Source organism: Tinamus guttatus, unplaced genomic scaffold (assembly GCF_059628265.1).
Source record: "Tinamus guttatus ecotype Peru unplaced genomic scaffold, ASM5962826v1 Tinamus_guttatus_pri_ptg000083l, whole genome shotgun sequence".
Lineage (NCBI taxonomy): Eukaryota > Metazoa > Chordata > Aves > Tinamiformes > Tinamidae > Tinamus > Tinamus guttatus.
Genome location: NW_028288617.1, coordinates 3,872,105 through 3,898,768, shown reverse-complemented (window position 1 = coordinate 3,898,768; position 26,664 = coordinate 3,872,105). Strand labels below are relative to the sequence as shown.

Sequence of the window (26,664 nt, the reverse complement as noted above, 5' to 3'; positions counted from 1 at the left end):
AACGACTAATATCTTCTCCTCTTTATTTTTTCAGAAGCTATTCCAGATGACTCCACACACACTGTTTGCTGTATAGAGTCTTACACATGGTAAGGAATACTTAGGACATGGTTTTAGCCTAAGCACTCCATTGAGTAGAATGACATCTGATGTTTCCAATACTAAGTTTTTGTCTTCCTTGTGGACCTAGCGTGTATGCTCTGAGTCATGTGAATCCTCAAGAATTTTGCCACTGAGCTTTTGAAGACTGAACTTGCATCTAAGTAGCTCCTACTTGTCATCAGGATTGTTCATCTAATCATAATAAGAGATGTTACTATCAAGAGTGAATATGGCTATATATTTATTTCACAATTATTGAAAAAAGTAGACATCAAAAAGCTTATGCTTTTTAAAAGCAAAAAGCTTTTTAAATGTCTGGGATAGCCAAACATTTGTGGTAAAAATAAAATAAAACTTCAGAAGAAAAAAGTAAACAGTACAACTCAAAAAATGTTTAAAAGTTTATCAGGTAAATTAAATTCATACTAATGAAAGTAAGCTATGAGATTGTGGCTAATAAATAACAATATGATTGAAAATAATTATTTTCAGACAGTTTTTTAGCTAAATGAGCCACCACTTATTGCCAGAAATAAAACTGGAGGTGCCCTAATGGGGCACAAGGTATCCATTTACTGCATGGTTCACCCGAATCTTTTTATAATTGTAAACGAGTTGTTAAATGAACTTTCCAGGCATACAAAGTTCATCAGATAATCCATATGACAAATGGTCTCATTGAAAAATTCCATCACTTAGGCCCTACAGACTGACACATTCACAATTAATAAAGACAGCATTTCCTTTTAGAGAACAGCAGATGTGAAATAATGGCTTATTTCTGTTACTTAACAGGAGTTTTAGTAAAATAACAATGGATGCTCCTGTTTCCTCACATATTCCAATTTAGTTAAATAGTAATAGACGCTCTCATTTCCTCACATGTCATTTAACCAAATTTTTGGCCATAAAAGTTACAAAGCATACTTGAGTTCATGAATTCTGGAAAGTCAACTTACTTTTTGTAGTAATGGGAATTCCTTACTTCTTTTTATTTACTCCTATTTTTTAATCATCTTCGTCTTGCAGTACAGCTTCTTTTTCTGTTTTTTTTCTTTTTTTCTGATGTTTGCTTGTTTGTTTGTTTGGGGAAAACACTATTCTTTATTTCCTTACTTGTAAAATACCTCAAAACTCCATCTTACACATATTAAAAGGTAAATACATTTACCTTTAATTGGAGAGGATAAATATGAGACATTTTTCTGTAATCCATTTTGTACTAATGACTTGGATATTTGTCTAATACAATGTATTATGTATTTCCATTACTTACTAAAATAACTGTAGACATTAAATGACATTCAAATGCAATAAATGCAATCATAATCATGATTCATAAATCAAAATCCTTATTAAGCATTAATCTTCACTGATTTAAAATGTTAGTTATCTTTTTATGTTACAGGACTACATCTTACAACTATAAAACATTCATACCCCAAGGAGAAACATGATCATATTACCTGTAGGTGAATTATTTAGATTATCTCCCAGATAGACTATACATCATGTATTATTTATACATAACATTTGGGTTAGAATTAAAATGTTTTGGAGAATCTGTCTATAGAAATGGCCAGATATACAAGCGATATGCAAAAATAATTCTAATGGTAAAATACATTTGTCTTCTTTCTGTACCTATAAAAAAATGTGAAGGTCTTTAAAAATTCTAAAAGGTAAATGAAACAGCTCTTCCAGGCAAAATCCTTTAAATGTCCTAAAATATTTTAAAATCCTGTTCACTAGCTTCTCATAAGTCTGAAAGCAAATGACCAAATACTGTTTTTCCCCAAAATCCCTTTTCAAGTGAGATATACCTTCTCTTTCTGCCCCGCATAAGTGCAGAATAATGTGCAGTTTTCCCTGCATTTGACCAAAATTGACCATTTATATAACTTATCAGCATCATGGGAATTTCTTTTGGCCCATTTTTTTTCCCCAGTGACATAGCAGAAATAAAAACAAGAACTATATGCAAGCTGAAGCCAATGGATAATTTTTTCTCTATAGCTCCAAGATTTACCCTGCACTTTTTGTAATTGTACAGGTTACAGAAAGTTTCACTGTATTAGCAGCATTTCTTCTATGTTCACTAAAAGCAGACAGTCCAGGTAGCATACAGTGTGCTGAGCTACATTTAAAAGAAAAATGACCCATCTCTCTCCTTTTTCTCAGGAGAATGTAAAATTCACTGGGTAACTGTTAGTTAAGGAACGAAAGAATATCCACTTAAAAAAAATATACATGTGAAATAATACAGAAGCGGCAAAAATAGAACCATTTTTTCTAATTGTCCCTTTTCTTCTAAGTCTCTCTTTTGCAAGCTTGATAAATGTCATCCACAGAAGTACCTTTGAACAGGAGGAAGACTGGTGGGAGTAGTAGAAGGCAGAAAGACAGGAATTCTGCAGCTGACAGACATAAAAAGGGGAGACATTTGAAAGCAGCATATTTTCTAGAAGGGCTTAAAAAAGCTAGTAGGCTAAAACTGGAGAAGATAATGATCTAGAAGGAAGTAAGATGGCCAATTGTGAACAAAAATGATCTAGAAGGAAGATGGCCAAATGTGAACAAAAATTAATTTAACAATTTTGTGTATAATCATAAAATCAAATGATTGTGGGGAAACAGCAGTAAAATACTGCCTGAAATTTGGATGTATTATGTGAATAGGAGGCCACTTAACATTTTGCAACAGCTGAAGATCTAACTCCATACTATTTGAAATTGAAGTATTGCAATATTGATAATTAATTTATTTACTTTTATCTACATATTTCCATGACGTCCACTGCCACTACAACTGACAAAACTATCACTTTTGTGACCCAAGGAAACAGGAATATTCTTGCTTTCTTTAATTTGAAAGGATTTAATTTCACCAGCAAAAGAAATGGATGAGAAGAAAGAGTAGTGAGGCAAACATACTATGATCTCTGAAAAGAGGTAGACAGATAGATATACATAAAAAGATATGACACCAAACTCATCCTTAAATACAAACACAGAATTTATGTAACTGTCAATAGCCTTCATAATATTTTCCTCTGTAGTGTGTTCCTGCCAGCTGGCAGATAATAGATGTTGTTTTATCTGATTTTTTTCAAGCCTTCATTATCACATAAATCGAATGAAAAAGTCAGGCTTCTACAAGGTGCTCTCTTATGATTATGCCTATGCAAACAGTAAAAGCGAAATAGAACTTATTTGCTGAAATACTTCAAGGCCTAAACTATCTGGTTATGAGCTTCTACATATATAAAATGTTTCATAACTCAGCTATAAAGCTAAATTGCCATTCTGCTGACTACGAAGCTAATGGCCATTCTGCTGTTACTCTTATCTCTGCGATACCTTTGACTGCCCACATGTGTAATTCAGATATATGAACATCTGCCAGTTTTTCAAATTTAAAGTTTGAAATTTTATACACATAAGTATATCTGAATGTTAAATCAAATTCTTTGGTTTAAAGAAGTTGAAGGTAGTTGAAGCTTTTCTTTTGCAATTTAGCAGAAAAGTTCAAGCAAAATAAAAGTCAGTATATATACTAGGAAATTGGCACAGATTTTCCTCAAATCTAACAAATAATCTAGTCTCAGCAGCCTCACAAGTAAAACACTGCTCACTGTTAGGAATGATAGCCTCATTAGGTCAAGACTGAGGCTGCAGTTCCAGCACAAGGAGTAAGTATTACATTTGTCTGCATTGTATCTGGCTTGAGTATACTCAAAAGACTTAAATTCTTGTCTTGCTGGCTACCCAGCCATCATAAGCAAAACTCTGCCTCCATTCCACAAAAGGAGGATTCCTTATCACTAATAAAAGACAAATTAAAAAAAAAAATCACCACTATTTCAAAATGCACATTTTCCCATGCTCATATATTTAAAACAGATAGACATATTTTGCAAAATTCTTTCACTTACTAAGACCTGAAAATGCTTTGCAACTTTAACAAAACAGCATGGGCAAGCTACACACGAGAATCACATCATATACTTCTCAAATGCATCCGCATGGGCTTTAAATGCAGCAACTCTAATGAATAAAATAAATGATTTGAAATATATGTCATAGAAGGAAATAAGGACATTGTAATTCTCATCCTAAGCTGTAAAAGTGACAGCAAAACTCTAGCTTAAACCCCTTTAAAAAGCTTGTTTTTTTAAAAAATTTATTTAAAATGGATCACCCATTGCTATCTGTTAAACATTATACAACTCTCAAAATCTGCTGAAGCTGCACTACGGAGAAGTAGTTTCCAACTACTAAGCAGTTACAAGGCATAAGCAGAAGGACTGTCTTTGCCCGATGGAAAAGGCACACATAAACCAGCTGTGCAATGGTATAAAAAATTCATTGGTCCCAAAGGAGCAACAGAAAGAATTTTATTGTTGGGAGTGGGTGTCTGTTCTGGTTTTACTAACACTCAGTAATGTATGCATGCAATCACGACCAGCATGGTACTTATGTGCTGTGAAAACAATGTTGTCTGCTTCCTTTAGCTTGACAATTTATACTCTGTAGGCTAGCGACTGTCTCCAAGTTGAATACTGAAACCTTTAGCCAAGGAGAAAGGAGATGGTAGTTTGGCTCCTTGTATCAATCTTACAGCCTCTCTTTGCCTGGGTAAATGGCACAATATCTAATAATAGCCATGCAAAATAATATATTACATGGAGATGCTTAATGTTGATCCCTCTAGTTAGCTGCATACTGTGTTACTGAGAGTTTACTCTCATCCAATACTATACAAAGCTAGAGAAAGTAGTCTAAAACCCCTTATTCAAACGCAGTTAACTACAAGTTATATTAGTGCTGAGCAGCTTCTGAGCAGCTGAGGGAAACTAGCCAGACACCACTTAATGTAAGAAAGGCACAGGTAGATTTTCTTTGAAGGGACTCTGTGTACTGTTCCTACATCTTGAAGGAACAGTTCTCCTCTCCTTCTATGGCAAAATAAAGCAGTTTGGAGAAAAATAATCGACATATGAAGAGACAAAATATGCATACCTTTTGGGAACAGAAACTGGCATCTGCTAGGCATTTTGTTATCTTTATTGCAAATTGTTGCTGTTTACCCAATGGAAGAAAAAAAAAAAAAGAAAAGCAAGTATATTCAAAAATTGAGGGTGAAATGGAAATAGCGGTTAAAATATCAAAAAATTCTAGTTCAATTTTAGCTGTCTGTATCAATTTTAAAATGCATAGGTATAGTTCTACATTTACGAAATGACCCATTCTTCCAGGCATAGTTTTACTCCATCTTCCAGCTACACTGCTCCAAAAAAGACAGAGTCAAACCTTGTCATTTTGGGATGGTATTTTGCAAAACTGAGATCACTTCATCCCCTGTGAAAGACCATGCCAGACAGGCACTTTCAAATCCTTCATTTATCTTTTAGAAAGAAATAAACTGCATAAACATATGGTTTATCCTTGCTAAACCTCTGAATATTTCATAAGTTATCTCAGCTGTGTCACTTTGATTATTTATTATTTACATATTAATGCAATAAATGAACACAAGGCAGTGTAAATTAGCTAATAAACCTTAACTTCATATGTTTACAGTATAGAAATATTAACAGCTGCAATAGATAAAAACTCAAAACAAGGAGATGAAGAATAGTGTAGCGTCATTACAGCTGCAATGTTCTTTTGTTTTAGTTTAATCTCACAGTCATATAAAAAAAGGGAAATTTGGATAACAAGAGTTTAGTACTTGAAGAGTTAATGTAAATTATATACTTCAGAATATGTGATTTTATTTTGAATAAAACAGTCTTTTTTTTGTCTTTACTGATGAATCATATTTTTGCATTTGAAAAAGAAACAAAATATTATAAGCAGTACACGGGTAACAGACAAAAAGCATCTCTCTGAATAATTATGGCACCAATGTTTTTGAATGCTCTTATTAACAGCTTAAAATGTTTAGTGACAGAGACTCTGTGGTGCCATACGGCTCCCTAGATTCAGATCACATATCACAGTTGTCCTGCAAAAAAACAGGAATACAACTCTTTCACCGATTGCTCTTAAGTTATAACGAATAGAAAGTTCATATTGTGCGAGAAACTCTCTTGGAGATTGCTGTCATGTTCCCAGATCAAAAGATATTTTTTTTGAAGAAAATTTCTGTTAAGTCTGACTAATATAGTAATCTTCTCTTGGTCTTGGCTCAGCAAGAGGAATAGAAACAGTACAAGAACTGATGTGAATTTTTGTCCACACTTCACACAAATGTACCACAGACGGCCAGCAACCTTCCAAAAATGGTGTGCCAAAGTCTGTTTTCCTTTCCAAACTGGAGGCTAAATATGCCTGTAGGAGCTCAGCAGGAGCCAGTAGACGCTGGCATTCAAAGAACTGCACATAGCTGATCAGCCGAGCAGCAGCTTCTTGCCTCTCTGCCAGCCAAGGGCCTCCACTTCTCACTAGACTCTAAAGGAGTAATAAAATATCTGCATGACACTGTAACTATCACCACTACGTATGCCTACTCAGGGAGTAAGAGATACTTCCCGAAGCATCTCGGCATCACTGCTGACAGTCACCACCTGGCAGCCTCCTTATCGGAGCTAGGTAACAATCCCTCACACTTCTAGCCACTGACAACCACAAAGCCTCTCAAATACTCAAACGACTCTCCAAACTATGATGATTCCAGCTAGGAAGCTGACAGCTAATTGAGCTCCTTGCTGTTTGCTTGGCAACTCACAGTTCTTTGTCAGGACTTTAACTTAGATCGGAAAATTCTCACTGTGAGGGTCATCGTAACCTTCTGAGCAGTGCTGGTTATTTATTTTCTGCTGTTATCAAGATCCTTGTTATTTTGGTTTATTCCCTAAGGAGGCACAGAGGTACTACTGGCTCCTGCTGTCCTTATCACAGAGTCCTAAAAGCACCTTCCACCTACCAGGCAGCTGGGAGCAGCATTCCACAGGATCAAGTGCTTTCAGAAGTAGCTGCAGGGGCCACAGAAAACCCGGGTACCTACCACGTAATCACTTCAAACCCACAAGCTCCTGAAGCACACATCACTGCCAGTTGGGAGACTACTTTAAAGAAATGTACCTATATGCTAGCCCCACTATTACACTGTTTCCTAGCACAAGACACCCACTTTTGACTATGGTCAGACACTTGGCTATATAGTCCTTCTGTTTGACACAGCATGACTATTCTTATATTCATCAGTAATGTAGGTCCACTGAAGTATATATTCCTGTCGCTAGTCTCAAATTCCTGCCTGAAAATGTCAAGCTCAAGCCAAAACCTCAGTGTTATCATGATATACTTTTATGTAATTGCTATTTTACTAACTCCAAACAGAATAGCTGGAAACACTTTAAAAACTCAAAAAAAACAACTTAAGTATATTCTGAAGTTAGGGGAAAGTTGATGCTACTTTCAGCAACGCAGTGCTATCTGCTACTGTGCAATTCATGTAAAAAGCAGAGAGAAAGTTACTGCTGCTGCTGAGTGCTTTTAGTAAGCTCAACACAGCCTGAAGGTACTGTATTTTCAACGTGACTGAAACAGTATGTTGCCTAAGTATAATAAATTCTGAAAACACTTCTTTGATACCTTAAAAGTTTTGTGGTAACAGATGTGGCTGTAGCACCAAAAGCTGTCCATCTGAACACATATTTACCAGTAAGCAATTAAAGCATACCAGCAGAAGCACCTGCACACCCGCGCAACTGCATCTATGGTAAGATTTTTTCCAGAATTGAATACGACCAAACAAGAAGCTACAAACTAGCATGACAATTCGTCATGACAACTGCCTACACAGCAAGATAGCTCTGTCAACAAAGAGAGTGTGCATTATAAAAACGTAAAGATTCTGTCGCTGCCAGAACAAAGAAATCTATCTATTAGAAACTCTGCCTGCACTAATAAACAGTGGTCACATTCTTTGGCATTAAAGTCAACTAGCCAGCATGGTTTGGCTATGTTCCTATTAATAACTTTCTTTAATACAGGGTGACCACATACAGACTGTCTGTTGGAGATGATTCTTGGCCTCCACTAGCTCCTACACTATGCCTGAGAGTCAACTGGGAAAACTGTAGCTAGCTTGCATAAAAGGTATATCAGGAACAAGTCCATCCACTTCACAGATGCAGTGATCCACTTGCTGTTCCCATTCCCCTCATCGCTCCCAGTATTACTTACTGGTATAGACACCATTTGCAAAATTATTTTAGCACCAGAATACATCTCTTGTGAAACTAAACACAGCCACAAGAATTCCTATGTCACAGGATTCTCTGACTTGCCTTCCTAATAAACAGAAACATGCTACTTAAAATTTACACCCCCTTTTTTATCATTAAGCCCTTATGATCAGTGCTAGTAAGAAGAAAGAATGGTAGAATCATAGATTGGAAAAGACTTTTAAGATCATTGAGTCCAAACACAAGCCCTTCAACAACCTGCCTGCTAAACCACGTCCCTAAGCACCTTCTCTACACATTTCTTGAACACTGCCAGGGATGGTGACTCCACTGTTTCCCTGAGCAGCCTGTTACAATGCTTGACTACTCTGTCCATGTCTTCCTAATGTTTAACCCGAACCTCCCCTGGCACAACTTGAGGCCATTTCCTCTTATCTATGAGTAGTTATCTTAGAGATCAACCCCCACCTCACTACTGCCTCCTTTCAGGTAGCTGCAGAGAGCAATAAAATCTCCCCTGAGCCTCCTCTTCTCCAGACTAAATAAGCTCAGCTCCCTCAGCCACTCCTCACAAGGGGCTCCAGTCCCTTCACCAGCTTTGTTGCCCCTCTTTGGGCATGCTCCAGCACCTGAATGTCTTTCTTGTAGTGAGGGGCTCAAAACTGAACACAGTATTTGAGGTGAAGTAGAGAGAGGTATTCAAGGTAGTAAAGAGAGTCCACAGTTCCATTAAAACAGTGCTGCTGCAATTATTTAAATATAGGCAACAATATGTTCCAATAATGTCTGCTAAACATATAACAAGAACACACTCCTCACAACAACAAAAAAAAGAAAAATAAGAGAAACCTCTTGAATAACATATGTTGAAAGCCCAGTTCTCACGTGTTTGCTGACCGTGTCATGTTGTCAGAACTTCAATTCTGAGACCAACAGGGCTAAAAAAGTTTAAGAAGCTTAAAAAGAAAAGTTGAAAAAGTTTAAAAGGACATCCATTCACAGAGACCCTTCTTTTTAATAACAGTATCTTCAAAAGAATAATGGTATCCTTAACCTTTAATTTGCATGCTGACTGCAAACTAATTCCACATCATTTCTAGCCCTGACAGCAGAACTATCCCCCACAAACCCAACCGTTGAAGGCCTTCTGCCCCTGAATAAGCAGATCAGGTTGCATTCCACACATGAGTGACCTAAAGGTGGGAACAAGCACTAACCTTTCGAGGAGCGGAAGTGCTTGCTGGGCGCCGTAAAGCCTCTCGTCCCATGCACGTTCACAGCTGCCACCCGGAACTGGTACCACCTGCTCGCCCTGATGTCCGACAGCTGGAGCCGCTCGTCTGTAGTCTGGTGGGGAAAATGTCATGCTTATTCTCTGGATCTGACCTGGTTACTTGTGTCATCTCCCATTAATGCTGTTCAGTCATACTGAGAGGCAGAGGTCCCTTTTCTTTACATACGCAGATGTCTATTAAGCATAGGCAAGGTGCATGCAACTACACCCTACTCTGAGTGTCAATCTGAACTGCAATGCCTTTACGGTTGTGAAGAAAAACATGTAACCAACAAACGTTATAGTGCATCACAGGTCTCTCTCAGACTTACAATTTAAGTTGGAAAAGCAACCTTTAGAAAACTACTGAGGTGTTAAATTCACAAATTACTTTTTCAAATGGCACAATCTTTACCACTCCACAGGGCCTAGCTGATCAAGTGCTGCCTCAAGTAAGATAACTCATTTCTCTACATTGTGAAAAAGGAAAGCTGGGGCTCCGAAGAGGCTTAACAAAATGCAGGACTGCAAGAAGCTGCCTTTTCTGGTTCATAGGAAATAATAACCCTCAGGTAGTGAATGTGAGTCCTCTTTAGATCCTTAGTACCTATGTCAAAATTACACTCACAGCTTTAACTCTTCTCTACAGCAGCCTTTTCTCAAATCTCAGGAGACATCTTCTACTCCAGCAACACTATCTCAGACTGCTAGTGCCTTGAGTTCAGTTTTCAGCTTTCTTGGTAGTACTTTAAGCACAGAAATATGGAATTAGGATAGATGCACTCTGAACCCTTTCAATAGGAGGTACTTTATGCTCTCTCATTCTGAGTCATGCTTTCCTCTATCATTTTTCCCCTTAATCTTCTATACGTAGCTCTCTTTTGCTCTGTTTCTAATTTTTTTTATAAGGTACAAAAACCATGACTGAACACAGCCTTCTGCAAGCAGGCAAATCACTGCCAAATACAGAAGGAGCAGTATCAAGAACCGGTTTTAGTGCAACTCATCAGAAAATCATCTATTTGTTGTTGATTCTATATTTACAATTATCCAGTATTCAGATTATTTTAGCTATCATATTGACTGTTTTAATTTAATTCTTTAATCAAAATAACACATGAATCTGAATTCAAACGCTTTCCGTATATCTAAATATATTTTACAACCAACACTGATCATCATTACTGACCAAACTCAATCTCTTTAAAAAATATGGTTACAAGCTCTGCTTTCCCTAATCTCAATCACTTTCCCTGTATTGGATTCAATATTCCTTGCAGGGATGCCAAGTACTTGCCAAAGAAGGCACAGCACAATTTCTGCTCACTGCTCTGTTTTCAATTTCTCTACGAAAGTAGCAGCTGCTGAGCAAGCTAAGACACGAAAAACTTCAGGGCAGTGTTTTAGCTACCCTGCAGTGATATTTTTATAGCACTGACCACTAAAATTTGTAGATATTATCCTGTACTTAAGCTCTTCACATGATGACATGAAAAATATAGGGAAACTAAACTGTTTGATGTATGTGCATATGTAAAACTGCGTTTCAAGCATGCACCAGACTGTTCTCCTGCTGATATGTTGTGCAGAGTTTGAGACCCCACATGTTACTGCTTGTCACACTCCTTCCCCGTTCAGATTGCCACATTTCTCTTTTTAGCCAAAGCCAGGGTTGCACTCCCTACACCTTAACACTATGCCTCCTCTTTCTATATATTCTTAAACATAATTTAAAGGTTTTTTTTTTTGTTTGTTTTATCATTTCAGTTAGTTCTCACTATTTAAATATAGTTGGAGCCAAGGTAATACTCGGAGTCTTTCGGATATCTTTCTTGTACTAAAAATAACTCATTAAATGACAATACTGAAAAATTATAGGTTGAACATCGTAACACATTTGAACTCTGAATATTGCAAAAATCATTCAACAACAATTTTATCCGTATCTTATAATTCTATTATAATAATAACATAAAAATGTCAATAAATATAAAACAAAAGATGAAACAAAGAAAGGATAAAATATATTTAAAAATAATACAACTAAAAAGAATTTTAAAGAAATCACTCAGTATTACTTCACTGGCAGATCAGAATAGCTATTTATTTTAGCTACACATTATCTATTTACTTAAAATAATGGGTTTGAAGCTAGCCTCCAATCCTGTAGGATTAAAATACTATGACAAGGAAGTCCTCAGGCAAAATCACTGGACAACGTGCCCATCTTTAGCATCATCCAAAATACAGTGAGATAAGGCCCCATGAATTTTCACTGGGGTACATCTTTATATAATCACTGAGCCAAAAGCAGCATGGAATCATTATGTGAGATGTTAATATGTGAGATGTTAATATGTGAGAACATATTAACAAATTCACTCATGGTAAGACCCCATGCAATGGAAAATAGCAAGTTTTTTTTTGAAAATTAAATCCTTTAAAATATAGTTCTTCAAAACTATAGCCTCATTTCTTCTTGAATAATGAATAAAAAAGAAATTTTTGGATGAGGAACCCTGAAAAAATATGAATTCTTTCATAAGAAGATAAAAGCAACAACCTTGCATAATTGCACTGACTATAGATATAGGCTTACAGAAATTCATATCCTTGCCTGTAGCCGTCTTGATCACTATCTGCTCTGTACATGCGCTCTAGCTTAACTTACAAGCACAGTAATGAAAGAGCCAGCAGCATCTCTCCTGTTTCACGATAATGCAGGAGTTCTCAGCTTTTTGCAGTTCTCATACACCTGTGTCCTGGAAGCATATGCGTAAAAATCTCTACTATATAGAATAAGGAAAGCCTATAGGCTGTGCACAAAGCTACTCTGGTCAAATTAGTCAATCCATCCTTGTTGCTGATACTGCAAAATAAACTCTAATACACCCAGCCATGCACAGTAAATTTGACTACCTGGCTGAACATCTATAGCTACCATAGGGCCACACTCCTCTACAGAGACAGAAATTCTTATCTACCATCACTCCTCAAGGGTGTCCAAGCCTGAATGTCCCTTAGGGTGTACAAAGTTCACAAGGGCTGTCAGGCATCCTGAAGCTTGTTCTGAACTGACATCCCCAGTGGGGTCCATCACACAATCAAACATGCATCTCTTGTGATGCAGAAGGGACAGGGAAGTTCTCAGAAAGATGTCAGATGGAATAGGCTTCTCCTGCCATAGTAATTAAAGCAGCCTCTTCTGCCTGCATGTGACAGACCCTCAGGAAGGGCAGCTGTCAGGATTCTCGTCATTCTTGTATGGGAACACATTTCTAGAAACCTCTCTCCCGCAGACTCGCTGCAAGAAGGTAGAGATCTGTGTATGCTCTCTATATAGCGTAGTGTCGTACATGCTTCCTGAAACGTGCCTGAGTTCTGTTTGTGGGATGAGAGCAGAGCAGCGGTGTGCTCCCTCTGCAGCCTGCAGCATCCAACCAGAACTGTTGTGCATCTGCAGTCTAGCACATGGATACGGCACAAACATGGCAAGGAAAACACAGATTTGGCTTATTTTTTTCTACCTTTTACTGTAGCGACTGTGGCAGGAGTTTGTTTGATGAATATGGATAACACATAGATTGAAAACCAGTACCTCAGCTGACAGTGACTTTAAGAAATAAGTCACTACAACTTGTTTAGTTTTGAATGGGTGCACTCTTCTCTAGGCTTGCACAAGTTTGCTTTCATGCCTGGAGCTGCTACTCATGACTTGTTCTGGGCAAGATTCTAACATGGTGACAGTCCCCTGTAGTGCCAAATTACAGCTTTAAGTGCTCTGTTTCACAAGCCAAACATTATTTTAAGATAGTGTCTTTCTACAGAATATGAATTGAGAATGAACATAGGTTGTCACAGAATCTGAACTATTTTCTGTGTTTTGTGGATGGTTCTACTTATCCTACCCTACTTTTTTTTTTTCTTAGCTGCAATGATATTTTGCAGATCTTTTCAAAATCAACATTTTGCTTTTCTTGTCAGCAGGGATGAGGATGAAACAGTTAAGATAAATGACTGGAACTCTGCCATCCAGGTGGACTGTCAGCATGTTAAAAAACAGATTGAAACTGGGAAGAAACTAAGTGAAAATTTATGCTCTGTTCGCTGCTTCTCATTAAGAAGCATTTGCTCATGAATCTTACATTTTCAGCCTGGATTGCACTGAGTGATAAGAGCATGACATCACAGGCTTTTCTAAATTAGGAGGGCAACATCTGAAAAAGCTACTTTACAAACAATAAAGGTCTTAGTCTTTTTTTTCCTCTTTTTTTTTTTTTAATTCTTAAAATTAAATGGCCCTTTCATCAATTATATTTTTTATCTTTTCGATAAGACCCAATCCATGCCTTGGAGGCTATGTATGAGTCCCATTGACTTCAAAAGGTTTGTGTCACTCAAGTGCTTCCTTTAGTACAGTTCGGTATCTAATTCTACATTTTTCAAGAGCTTCATGGCTTTTAGAAAACCTTTCTTTGGAATTCCCATCTTAATATGTCTCATATGTATGTGCTTATGAGAAAGTACCACTCACTAGACATATACATCAAGTATCCACTAGAGAGTCCTACAGAGAGACCTCCGTAACACTTAGCTCATTTTGAAAAAATAAACTTCTGAATATTCTTATTTCAGGGAGAAGAAAGAAATATTTACTTCTTTACTGATATATTCATACTAATTCTTTTTTTCTAATACTGTTGTTTTCTATAATATCGTATTTGCATAGCTAAAAAAAACTGAAATGAAAATACTGAAGTTCATTTCTACTAAATAAGTCTTGAAAAAAACTCATGGAACACTGGAGTAAGACGTGTGAGATCTGGATTCTAGTTGTGGCTCTGTCATTGCTTATAGAGAGGACTTAGAAAGGGGCACCTCATCTTTCATATGTTCTAACTATCCTCTGAAGGGGATCTTCAGATCACTGGAAGCTAAGGACCCTTATCATTTTACAAAAAACTAACCTGTGCCACAGTTTGCCAGTTAGTAGCATCGTCCTCACTAGGATGGATCCCTTGATTCCATCTCCTCTGAACAACATAGATCACAGGCTCAATGGAAATATTGAATTTTGAAGACCACTTCACCTCCAGGTCTCCAGACTGAAGTTCTATGAATTTTAATTCTTTCCGGGGTTTCAGTGGAACACCTGCAATAGGAACACATGGAATCAAAATCTGAATAATTTACCAAACAAAATGAAGCCATGTGTAGACAAAACTGTAGAGAAAGAAAAAGAAGAAAAGGAAAAGGAAAAGGAAAAAAAGAAAAAGGTTGGTCAGACAGAAGAAAAGAAGGGATAAATGGGTGGGATGATGAGAATGGAAATGTTCACAACTGACCTATCTCTGTCAATAAAAAAACTTGTTGTAAAAATAACATATTCAAAATGATTTCTTTATCTCACTTAAAAATTCAAGGAACATATAAGGATCTGAAATTTCTAAACTCATCTAAAACTCATCTAATCAAAAATAGTTTCCAAACATGCTTTGATTATGTGGACTCTATCTGACCCCAAGACACATCTCTCTCTCTGTGATTCAGATATTCATCTAATTTATGCTTAACGTATCCAGTGATGGGAATACAGATTCACTTAACTTGTTGCACTGCTTCTCTCTCCTTACCATTAGAAAGCTATCCCTAATGCTTGGCTCAATCTATTTTGCTGCATCTGGAAGCCAATACCTATCCACTATGGTCAAGGATCATGTAAAACTATTTCCTTCACCTCTGAAGCAGCCTTTTCTATAATTGAAGACTGTTACCATATCTCTCAGTTTGTTCTTCTACAGCTTAATAAATTCAGCACACGCCATTTGCCTTTTAAATCAGGGTCTCTGATTTAAAATTGATCTTTAAATTCTCCACTGCCCTTCTCCAGGAGGCATGCCTAAAACTGGACATACACTTAAGCTGAACTCTTTTGTGTTGACTACAACAGAAGGATTATTTCACAAATGTTACAGGATTCTGATATAATGTTAAGTATGTTGTTTGCCTTCTCCACAACCACATGAATGTATTGACTCACATGCATCTATATTGTATGAGCTGCCAATCTCCATTCTTCCCTAAAGATATAGAAAAGGTAATACCAAATCATATTCCATCATATCAAACATGCATTTCAGGGACAAAGATGTCTTTCTAAAAGTTCACAGTAATCCCTCAGGGCTGCATTGAAGGACAGTTATTTCTGTTGCTTCTACTTGTAACAACATCTTCTTTTCAAAAACATTTATACCTTGAAGATCAATTCTTTAAATATGGCCTCTTCTGATCAAATCAGCAAATCAAGTGTTGCATATATTTCTAAAGGTAGGCATTAGAAAATTAAATATTTAATTTTGCAGCATTTAATTGTGACTTTAGCATATGCCATATATAAAATTGTTATGTTGACATATGTATCTTTTTATCAGGTTATCTATCATACATGTTTTTAATCTTTTGTCACTTCAGTGCAGCTCTACATAAGTTAAACTGCATGCATTGGCACCATAAATTATAATTCAAATGCTTCTACATAGCCTATCACAGCTGAGAAACTGCTTTCACATTCTACAAGGTTTTCTCCTAAATCTGGTTATATAATTAGCTACAAGTAACTAAAAATCAATACTGTAGCTGTTGAACAAATCTAAAATCAACCCAAGGAAAATCCAATGCTTAAATCTTGTTATCACACCATTTTAAATTCTGGATATCATTCAATGCCCAGCATTCTTAGTCTAATATAATGAAACAGATCATGTCAGTTCAAAATTTCTACAATTGAAAATCCTTCTTTAATTATGATATACAATAATCCTACATTCTGTATCTTAAGAAAACTTCCATCTGCTTCGCATTAGAGGCAGTTGGATTCACTTGATTGCCAGTAACTCAGCCTCTCTGGTGTTATGTAATTGTGTGCAGATGGATCTCGGCAGCAAGTAGGGCATAGCGCAAGTGCATTTTAGAATACTTCTGTAGAACAAGCATCATCAATTTCATATCCAGATGTGTGGATCCAGTCACTCTTCAATGTGCTTTTCATTACGTAAATGGTCAGTCCTTTCATCATAGTTGAACAAATTAGTCCTCTGAAGTTAGCAGTGTTTAAGTGAAGAATTCAAATCACTGAATGTTCTATGTGGGCAATACCAGAGCCCAGGGAAAATGTTTCAAAATGTGTCTTTCAAATGATGCATGCCCCTCTGCAAAAACAAATGCATGCAGGCTCATCATAAGAACATGTAGATAGCAAACACAGAAACTCAAGGAGTGTTTGTGGAAGGGATTCAGGGTACTGGTCAAACAGTTCAGACAGCAAATGGCATCCATGTGATTATAAAAACAGCTTGTTCAAAGACTGTTCAAATACTCAAAGATGCACAACTTTAAAACCGCATTTTTAACACAAAAAAATAGTATAAAATGATTTTTTAAAAAATTAATCTGTGGGTGACCATTTCGGCTCTAGGTACCCTATTATGACATTACCACACCATCATACCCTTTAAGTGCCATAATCTTATCTTCACCGTATTTTACTTCTTGACCAGATCTGCTTTATAGATGGCTCCCCAGCCCATTTCAGACAAAATGGCTAGGTTGTATGAAGCCTAAAGCTTTGTTAAAAACAGGGTTCTGGAAACTTCACTCAGGTAGGAGTATAAACATATTAGAGATTCCACTAACTTTTGAGCAAGACTTTCTTTTCCTCCTTTTTTGTTCTGTTTTTTTTTTTTTTTTCTGATTCTTTTTTGTTCTAATTCTAAGCAGGGATATTGCCTCCATTTCCATCCATAAGGTACCAGATTTACTTTAGGCAGTTACTGTTACTTCTAACATCATTATGTCAGATAATTTCCCTCTGAGGGAAAAAAAAAACAGTGAGGTAGGCCATGTGAAAAGGACAGTCATTTGTCAGAATAAAGTCCTTTACAAGTTGAGACAATGTAAAGCAGATGGATGAGGAAGATGACAAGTGTAAGAGAGAACATCTCATACTTCCAGCAAAGGGAAAAATCTGAAGACTATGTAACTGATTAGTAATACTCCTTGATGAATGGAAGATATATGAACAAAATAGAAAGACATGAAGAGTTTGAAGATTATGCAAGTGCACAAGTCAAGAAGCAATTAAGATAAGAAGTACAGTTTACCCAGTATTTTCTATATATAACTGTGGTACAAGTATACTCACATTAATATGCTTTCAGGACTGGGCTTTAACAGCCACTTCTAGAGGGCATACGCAGTTAAATCAGATGGGCATTTTGTATCTGCTGATGTAACTTTAACCTCCAGAGCTATATCAACAACGAAACTATAACAACTTGCACAGACACTCAGATTCAATCTGAGTTCATTTTCTAGCTGTGAGTGCGGTCAAAATGATAACAGTAAGTACTAAAGTTAATCACTAGATCTTACTCAAGCCTGCCGAGTTTGCTCTTCCTTGGTTTCGGGAAGGTCATTTACCCCTGGAGGAAACGAAAAGTAAGTCTGCTCAGCTTCCACTTGTCCTTTCTTACAGAAGAACAGGTTGAAGAGGCTAATTAGCTCAATTCACCAGCTATGAAGACAGCATTCATTCTGCCCTTCCTCTGCAACACATACATGCTTTTACAAGCAAGCACCTCCTGAAGATCGGTGATAAGATGTCAGAACAGAAGACTAGTTATATCACTATATAATTAGTCTGAACAAATAATAGATTTGTCTGTACGCAGTTATACAGTGTGCCCTATCCTGTACACATTTGCCCCTCTTCTCTGTAGCTCTTCTTAGGTCTTTCTTTTAAAAACTTTTTAAAGTTTTTTTTTTAAAAAAAACTTTTCCAGATGTTATATTTGCAGGAATGCACAATCTTGTTTCATAACTGTGGTATGGACCCTGACCATGTAAATAATTACCCATGCAATAAGAATGGTGAATTTATCTCTCTCAACATTTTTGCTCAAGAAGAACAGAAATAACTTTATAATCCATTATAATAGCCTTCATTTTTATAGGTGGTGTGGATGATAGAGTATAAATACCTTAACATTTTAAAGGGACTAAGTCTGAAGTCCCCTGGAACCAAGGGAATTTCTTTTCTATGTTGGGAATATGGACCACAATACTGCCTGCTCTTCTTTCAAATAAGAAAGTTCTTTGTTTCAAAAATATTTATTGTTATCAAGGGTACACTTAAAGAAAATCATGATAGCCTGCTTTGTTTCAGCTGCTATTATCAGCTTTATACCCTCAGTTAAGGGCAGAACTTCTGACCTCATGCAAACATATTCATCCCCAGTGGTTCTAAGGCTGCGAACGACAGGAGCATCACAGATTGTAGTAAGTCTAGATTCAGACCTAAGACCAAGGCTGAGTTTACAGTTCTTCTGATTAGGCTCTCAACAGAGAGACCATGCTCTCCGAAGTATAACTGACTAGTATTTATTTTTCATTACTAAGAAAGTTAAAATGATTTCTAACAAAATATTCCAACTCCCTTGAAAATGCCTTTTACATATGGTCATTGTTCAGTGTTAAAAGCACATTTTTCAGAATATTCCCATGTATCAATTTGTTTTAAATGATAACAAATTAAAATCTGGAATTTTTCTAAGCACAAATCATTCCTTAAGCAACAAGGCATGGCTGATAGATGGCAATGAAAGTCTTTTTTTTTTTACAGAATTTCAGCAAATTAAAGCAAACAAAAATTTGCAGTAAGTACTGATGCCTTAGAATTTAAACAGTAAAGTAATATATGTGTGAATATACGTGGATATAAAACCATTTTTCCCTATTTTGATCTTAGGTCATTAAGACATTAAGAACACTAATTCCAAATATACTGCATTCTTTGGATCTTTAAGGGGATTATCTCCAACATCCTGTTTGATAGTCCTACCTACTTGGCTCATAATCATAAAGTTTATTTGTGATTAATATAACATGTATCATTTATCTTTAAATACTTTCCTGGGATTTCACCTAAACTGACAAGCTTGTTCTTCTTAAGAAGATTCACAGCAGCCACATGTTTATGTTCCACAGATTTCTACACAGGGGCTTCATAAGTGAATAAAAGAAACAGCCTTCAGAAACTCAGGCTACATTTTTCCTCGTCTTTCTATGTTCAGATATATCCCCAAAGCCTTCTCTTTCTTCACCTCCCCATATATAAAAAAATTCTAGGAAATGAAAAGCCTGATTTTCCAGGAGACTTTTTTATGGTCTGAAGATGTTAGCCCAGTATGAGTACCTATTAATAATCTCTACCTTTGTAAAGATTTTTTGGAACTTGGCACGTATGTCCACATCCATTGGAACAGCATTTCTTCACTCCAGAACATTCACTATCAGCTTCACAGCTTTCAACACAGGCAGCTGCAAAACCACTGGCCTTCTCAGGTGCTGGGCAGTCCCCTTGCTTCACAGACAGGATGTACTTAAGGAATTCACAGCTAGTTAGGCATTCATAATTCTTCTTGGGGAAAAGAGGCTAAAGGGGAAACAAAAGAATTGTAGAAAGTTTTCAGCAGGGAAAGAAGAAAAAACGTTGCACATTTTCCAAGACCTCCGAAAGGAAAAATCAGATTTTCAGCTTTTGCAAGACTATCCCCAAAGATTTATGTATTCAGGTCACTTCTAAAAGAGCATTACAAGCTCAGAATGATGAATTCCCTCAAGTAAGACCACCATCTTTTATGGAAAAATGCTGTTTATATTTGTCAGCTTTCTCTTGTTTTCCTCACATTGCCTGGCTACGGAGTTTCTCAACAACAGATTAAAAACACTCCCAACACAAAGGGGAAACAATGGTCAGACAGTTCCTTTTTTAGGACTATCCCACATTCCTCCTTTTTTCCTCATGACACTTTACCCACAATATCTGATGTTATGCCATTCTAGATAAATGAGCTAAGTCTTGCTTCATTATCCTTTTTGAACTGAATAGACAGGATTTAGTAGCATCCAAATTCTTGCCAATGTTCAGTTCTTTATGGAACTGGAACATAATTTCTGATAAATTGATTGGTAAGCAATTGGTAGGCAATTAATTAGCAAATTAAAACAGGGATTAAATATATTGATTCAAGGCCAAAATAAATGCTATTTCTTTGAGAAATCAGGTCCTAGAGAGACTACTTTAAAGCACAGCTATTTTAAAGCACATGTGTAGCACTCAAAGTTTTACAATATTCATTTAAAGCTATATGAAAAAATAAGAGCATCTAAGACACTAAGGAGAACACTGTGTGTGATAGAAATTTCATCTCCTCTTTTAGCCGATATTTTGTTTATGTCACTGCAAAAGAAAGCAAAAGTGAATCTCTCAAAATAATTGGTGGAACTTTTATAACCCATGCAAACTGGGTTCCTATAACTTTTCATTGTATTTAAGTAAAATCAAAAACCTTCCTCTCTGAAGAATCTATACAAGGTTTACAGATATCTAAGCCTACAGGAATTCTAACCTACCTCCATCTAAGTACTCCTATAGCTTCTATGAGTTCACAGTTCTCTTCCATATTCAAATGTTTTACTTTCTCATTTATAGCATTCTCATATTTTGGCAAAATGAGAGACATTGTTGACCTCTTTCACCAGTCATGAGTACATCTACACTGAGCCAGTTTATACTGCAATGTTAAGACCGCCCAGTAGTGCCGAGTTTACTTCTTTCCCCTTTTCCTTCAACAGCTCAAAATTTCTGAATCAGACTCCAAAGGATGCAGCTGGGTGGCCCAACTTAAAAGCTACTTCTGCCAATATGGGCAGTCCTGCCTCCTCTCCTACTGACCCCATCATCCTTAGATGTGCACATCAGCTGTTCCCCCACAGGACCTTACCCCATCCCACAGTTAGCCAGATAAGCAGTTAAACTGCAAGAAAACATCCTTAAAGGAAGAACAGTGTCAGCCAGACTTCAGTAACCTCAAATAATAGAGATAAGCAACAGTGCAGGTCTAAGGGAGAGGTTGGGAATGAGCCACAGAAGCTGGGCACTTTAAGCAGTAGGCGGATCTGAGCAAGGTTGAGTAACAAAACCAAATTAACCTACCATGTATAGTTCTCCTGCATTAACTAAATGAAAATCTGTGCCTCTTTCATTTAGTGGCAGAATAGGAACCACCATTTCCTTCTACATGTTGTTCAGATATAATCTTTTTTTTTTCTTTACATGTAATGTTCCTTTACCTTTAGCATACTGATTCAGTAGATAAGAAACTACTTCCAAAGCAGAAACAATGGAAAATCTGAAGCTAAATGGTTGTTTCCAAAATGAAAAAAAAAAAAGGGGAGGGGGAGAATTATCAAAAGTAAAGAATCTATTTCAATTCAAACAATATCCACAGGGCATAGATGAGATTAAGAAGAATGGCCCCTTGCGTACTTGTGTGTGTGTGTACATGCATGTGTGTGTGAAGCTAATTTCAAATCCTAAAACATCACAAATTTGCAGCTACTTAATTAAAACCTTTACAGCTCCCTGAGGCATAATACATCCTCAAGGCTTCTCTCCCTCACCCTATTTCACAGCTCATTTTTTCAGTTAGCTGCTAAATGTGATGCTCTTTGAAGTTCTAAATTTAGCTTCAACCACAAAACACTAATCAAAGAGGGATGCTCACTGTTTTTAACTACAATAGAACACTGTTCTACAAATGTTTTTCTTTTAAACTAAATTTATACATATTTACATCCATCTCTGGAAACACACAGTCAGAGTGAGAAGTGATATATGAGGGTAACATAAATTAGACACTTAAAATATTTTATTACACTACCCTAGAGTTTTGTATGTGAGGAAGCAGTAGTTGATTTCTGTTAAAAGAAATCTTACAAGAATCATTTTTATATGAAACATAACACTAACAAAATTAAATAGGTAGTTAGGTAGTAATCCCTATTTACACAGTTATTTGGATATAGGAAACGTTTTTTAGTTGAAATTATACCTCTAAACATGTTTATGATGTTTATATATAAACAAACCCTTTGTTCTTAAACAAAAATGCCTTCAATGATGAGGGAAAAGATAAATCAATATATTAGTTAAGATAATTTTTATATTTTTATAGACAATGTTGAAAATCTTTATAAATCTTTATTCAAATAATTGATATGCTTAAAGGTGCACGTTTGTACTGATTTCACTGTAACAAAGCAACCTTCTTTTGAGATGTTTTCACTACTTACTAAAACCTTAAACAAGTGACTTCCGCCAATTCAGTAGAAGCCATATTTTAAGCCCAGCAAAACTATCTCCTTTTTTATAATAATTTAATTGATGGAAGTTTCGTTTATATACAAAGCTATTCTGAAACACTCTGCAGTTCTATTTGTTCCTGACTAATTATACATTTTGATACTAATTCAATTAAATAAGTGTCTGTAATACAGTTATTCCTAAACAGCTATTCTTTTAAAAAGCACAAACTGACTTTCACATATAGGAAAGCTCTTTCCATCATCCTTGCAAAAGGATTTTCACACATGTGACATTTTATCGGTTTTAAAAGACACTCTTTCTTACATATAGCCAGAAGGCAAAGAAGGGCATGCGACAGAAATAGCAACTTAGAGAAGAGAATTAATGGCACCTTCTCAGAGAAGGTATGTAAGTATGGCTGGATCACAGCTTAAAGCATCAGGCATAGATAAATCAGAAAAAAAAAAAAAGAGGAAAAAAATCACAGCCTTACTATGGCTTCCTCTTTTTGTGTGTATCCATCCAAATAAAATGCAATGCTGTATGAGGCCTGTTAGTTAGCTGTCTCCTTAAAGCTCACACCTCTAGTAATATAAACGAATGAGACAGCCAGAAACAAGTGAGAAAGATGCCTTTGGGCTTACGTACCTCACAGAAACTTTGGCAGTGGTTTTTCTTCAGGTCCCAAGATTCTTTGCAGGGCTCCAGGCACTAGGAAGAATCAGGAGGGATAAAGTGTCAGGAAGAGAAAGAAATAAACATCCACAAATAACCCTAATTCTTCTCTAGCTGTTTGTTCAGCCCATAGGAAGTCAATAATAGGCTTTAAAAATCCACTTCTCTTGAGGATAAGATTGTGTCATTGTGTCACGGTGACAGAGCAAGGTCATTCCAAGCCATGGTTAGATTACTAGAAATATTTTCTTTATTTCCTACTGTACCATGCAGTCTCCTCACTTATGTATATGACATCCTATTTTCTGCCTTAGTGAATCTGGATGCTCACAACATTTAAGGCCATGTTCCTGGATCACAGATAAAATGGCAAAGAACCACTTCACACTATGGTTAGGTTACATCTTCTCCTTACTGACCAGTCTAAAGATAAGAGAAACACATTAACTTCTAGGAGAAAAGCTGTTTCATCAAGCTGTGGTGTAGACTCAGAGGAGCTTTAGCCACTATTGCTGTATAAAGAGGAAATGTTCACCATTCCATTAGCAAAACCACTTTATTTCAAATATCCAATGATCATTTCTTCACCTTCAACCTCTACTGCAATGCTTATATACAGATTTTGGATTCTAACTCTGCAAACCAGAATCAAACTTCACAATATGGTATACAGAAAAATCTGAAGCATCATCTGCAGCTGAAACATAAATTTAGACTCATATTCAGAATCCTCTTTGCCTCCTTTGTTAGACAGATAGTCTTAGAAAATACTGTCAGTATTGGGGGTTAATAACACTTATTCTTTCTGGTCACACTGGAAAGACCCTGCAGCAAAGGGAAGAGTCTTTGCTAGGAACCTGGTGTTCATAAAGCTTCTTTCCCTAATGCACAGTAGCACACTGGAGCCATGTACATACATGCTGTTCAGAAACAAGCATGAATACATATAGGCTGTATATCAGATCACCTACAATATTAACATACTGAAAAAAAAACAACGTATAACATTTTTCTTAGCAGTGACAAAGCCTGAAAATCCAATAAAAGCACTACTCAAAGATTACATATCCCAGGACTCAAACATTATATATATATATATATATATACATATATATATATATATATATAAGCCCCAGCTTCTAGCACTTGAAAATTCACAGTGTTTAGTATACAGAGAGATTAGAAGGCCACATTAAAAAATGTCACTTAAGTCAGTAAATTTAATTAACTCCAGAGTGTTTTCTTCCTATGGTACAGTTGTTGTACTTTTGAGCTCACGTTCCTGTCAATTTTACCACTCTCTCTACTGTCTGATGGGCTTAGCCCCTCTTTACTGAAGTAAATGGTGTCAAGACACTGTGGGCAACATTTTGAGAAGACTAGGATTTTGTCAGCAACTTTTAAGGCTCTCAGGATTTCCTTACTCTTGCTTTTTCCTAATTCTTTCCTAATTCTAGTTTCACTGCTGCAGAGCCACAAAGGCTGTGCCTAAACCATAGGGTAGTCACATTCCTGAGTAGGAACCAGGACCAAGTTCACTGTTGACTGTTTCGCTGGACTTGCAGGCTTTAGAGCAAAACAGCCGTTCTGCTCTAGATGCCAGCTATTCCAGAAAGTTTAAGGTGTTTGCACAAGAGTGTATTCACCTGCCACGTAATCTGGCTCTACCACTTAGTGCCTTGTCTAGCTGCTGTCAGGCTCAGCACACAGGTTCTGATTCTTTACCCTTACCTACACATAAAACAGAATCATAGAATCATTACAGTTGGAAAAGACCTTCAAGATCATGGAGCCCAACTGCAAAACCTGCAGCCTGCCTACTAATCCTTGTCCCTAAGTGCCTCATCTGCATGTTTCTTCAACACTGCCAGGGATGGTGACTCCACCACTTCCCTGGGCAGCCTGTTCCAACCTTTAACTACTCATTCATGCTCCTGCTGTGTGAGGAGTCCTTGGGGTCACTGGGCTTGGCCCAGTGAAAAGCCAGGTGCTGCTGCAGAATTCCTGACTGCCTAGCTTTAATGGGGCTGAGGGTTGGAGAGGAACTACTAGAAACAGACAGAAATGTTCCCAACAACCTTGCCCTGAAGGGCATAGTCCTTCTAGACTATGGGACAGTCCTTCCAGACTAGTCTTTGGGATAGTCCTTCTAGAAAGGTAGTTACTAAATTTGCAATAACATAGATAAAAGTATCTCACAAGCACAGAGGTGGTGCATTCATTCTCTTGGCTGCAAAGAGGTCTAGCTATATCTTAAGTGGGAACCTGAAGATGTGCAGGGAAAATCTGGAAGCTCTTATTTTTGAATCCATGACTTGAACAGTAAGACCCTCCTTGGGATCTCACCCACTGCCGGTTAACCTTACCCCCTAACTGGCAATCTCAGAGAAAGAGATACTCTTTCTCCCATGAAGTCTCTCCTGGCATGTTTATATGGAAAGAAAACATGTTCCAGTACAATCAGATATGTCATACCTTCTAGGTCATCAGAAGAGTTTCAAAAATATACCTAAAACATTCATGAAGAAAGTATTCTCATACAGCAAATAAACACAACCTGGTTTGCTGGATGACTGTAAACATGCACTGGTTAAAAGGATACCAAAAATCCTCTATCCAGGATGAGGAAAATTTATGCCAAGCAGCAGCTAGTAGCTGATTCTGGCTATATTTTATGCACTAAGCAATGCCTCGCAGACACCACCACCCACCTCAGAAGCTGGGCTTTGCTATTTAGATGGCAGACCACCAGCACACACGAAGGCAGTGTGGGAAGCGCTCTGGTGATCCATGCAGCAGATGGCACTGTTCCCTTGGAGTCCCTCCTGAACCCCTTCCCCAGCACCACGGCAAAGGGAATCATATAGCTGGAGGGGAATACGGTCGAATGAGGTGTGAAACACAGGTCTTAACCAGCTGTAGTCATTACGGGCTGATGGCACTTTTCATAAGATGAAGGGTATTTACCACGCTGGCCTTGCTAAATTGAATCTTCAAAAAGTAACCCTTTTAAGGCCTCCTGTGGCTTAATTTGGAAGTTGTAGATTTTCTTTCCTCATCTGGACTACTGTGGAATTCATTACTAACAATTACATCAAAAAAATCATCCCAGTATTTGTCCCCCTTCAAAATCTGTGCATTTGTATGGACATGTGCACACATGTATGTATGTAAACATACATATATGAGGCACTGCGATAGAGATCTTG

The 26,664-nt window shown here is 36.9% G+C and overlaps 1 protein-coding gene across 1 annotated transcript in view; it reads right to left on the bottom strand.

Annotated features, from left to right (window-relative positions):
• ANOS1 (anosmin 1) overlaps window positions 1-26,664 on the bottom strand; it is a 119,797-nt gene that overhangs the window by 31,639 nt on the left and 61,494 nt on the right. The window contains exons 3-6 of the mRNA XM_088520249.1: window positions 23,429-23,491; window positions 19,843-20,065; window positions 14,541-14,725; window positions 9,518-9,647 (exon numbers count right to left, since the gene is read on the bottom strand). Of these exons, the coding sequence (XP_088376375.1) occupies window positions 9,518-9,647; window positions 14,541-14,725; window positions 19,843-20,065; window positions 23,429-23,491 (601 nt within the window). The remainder of the gene's footprint in view (window positions 1-9,517; window positions 9,648-14,540; window positions 14,726-19,842; window positions 20,066-23,428; window positions 23,492-26,664) is intronic.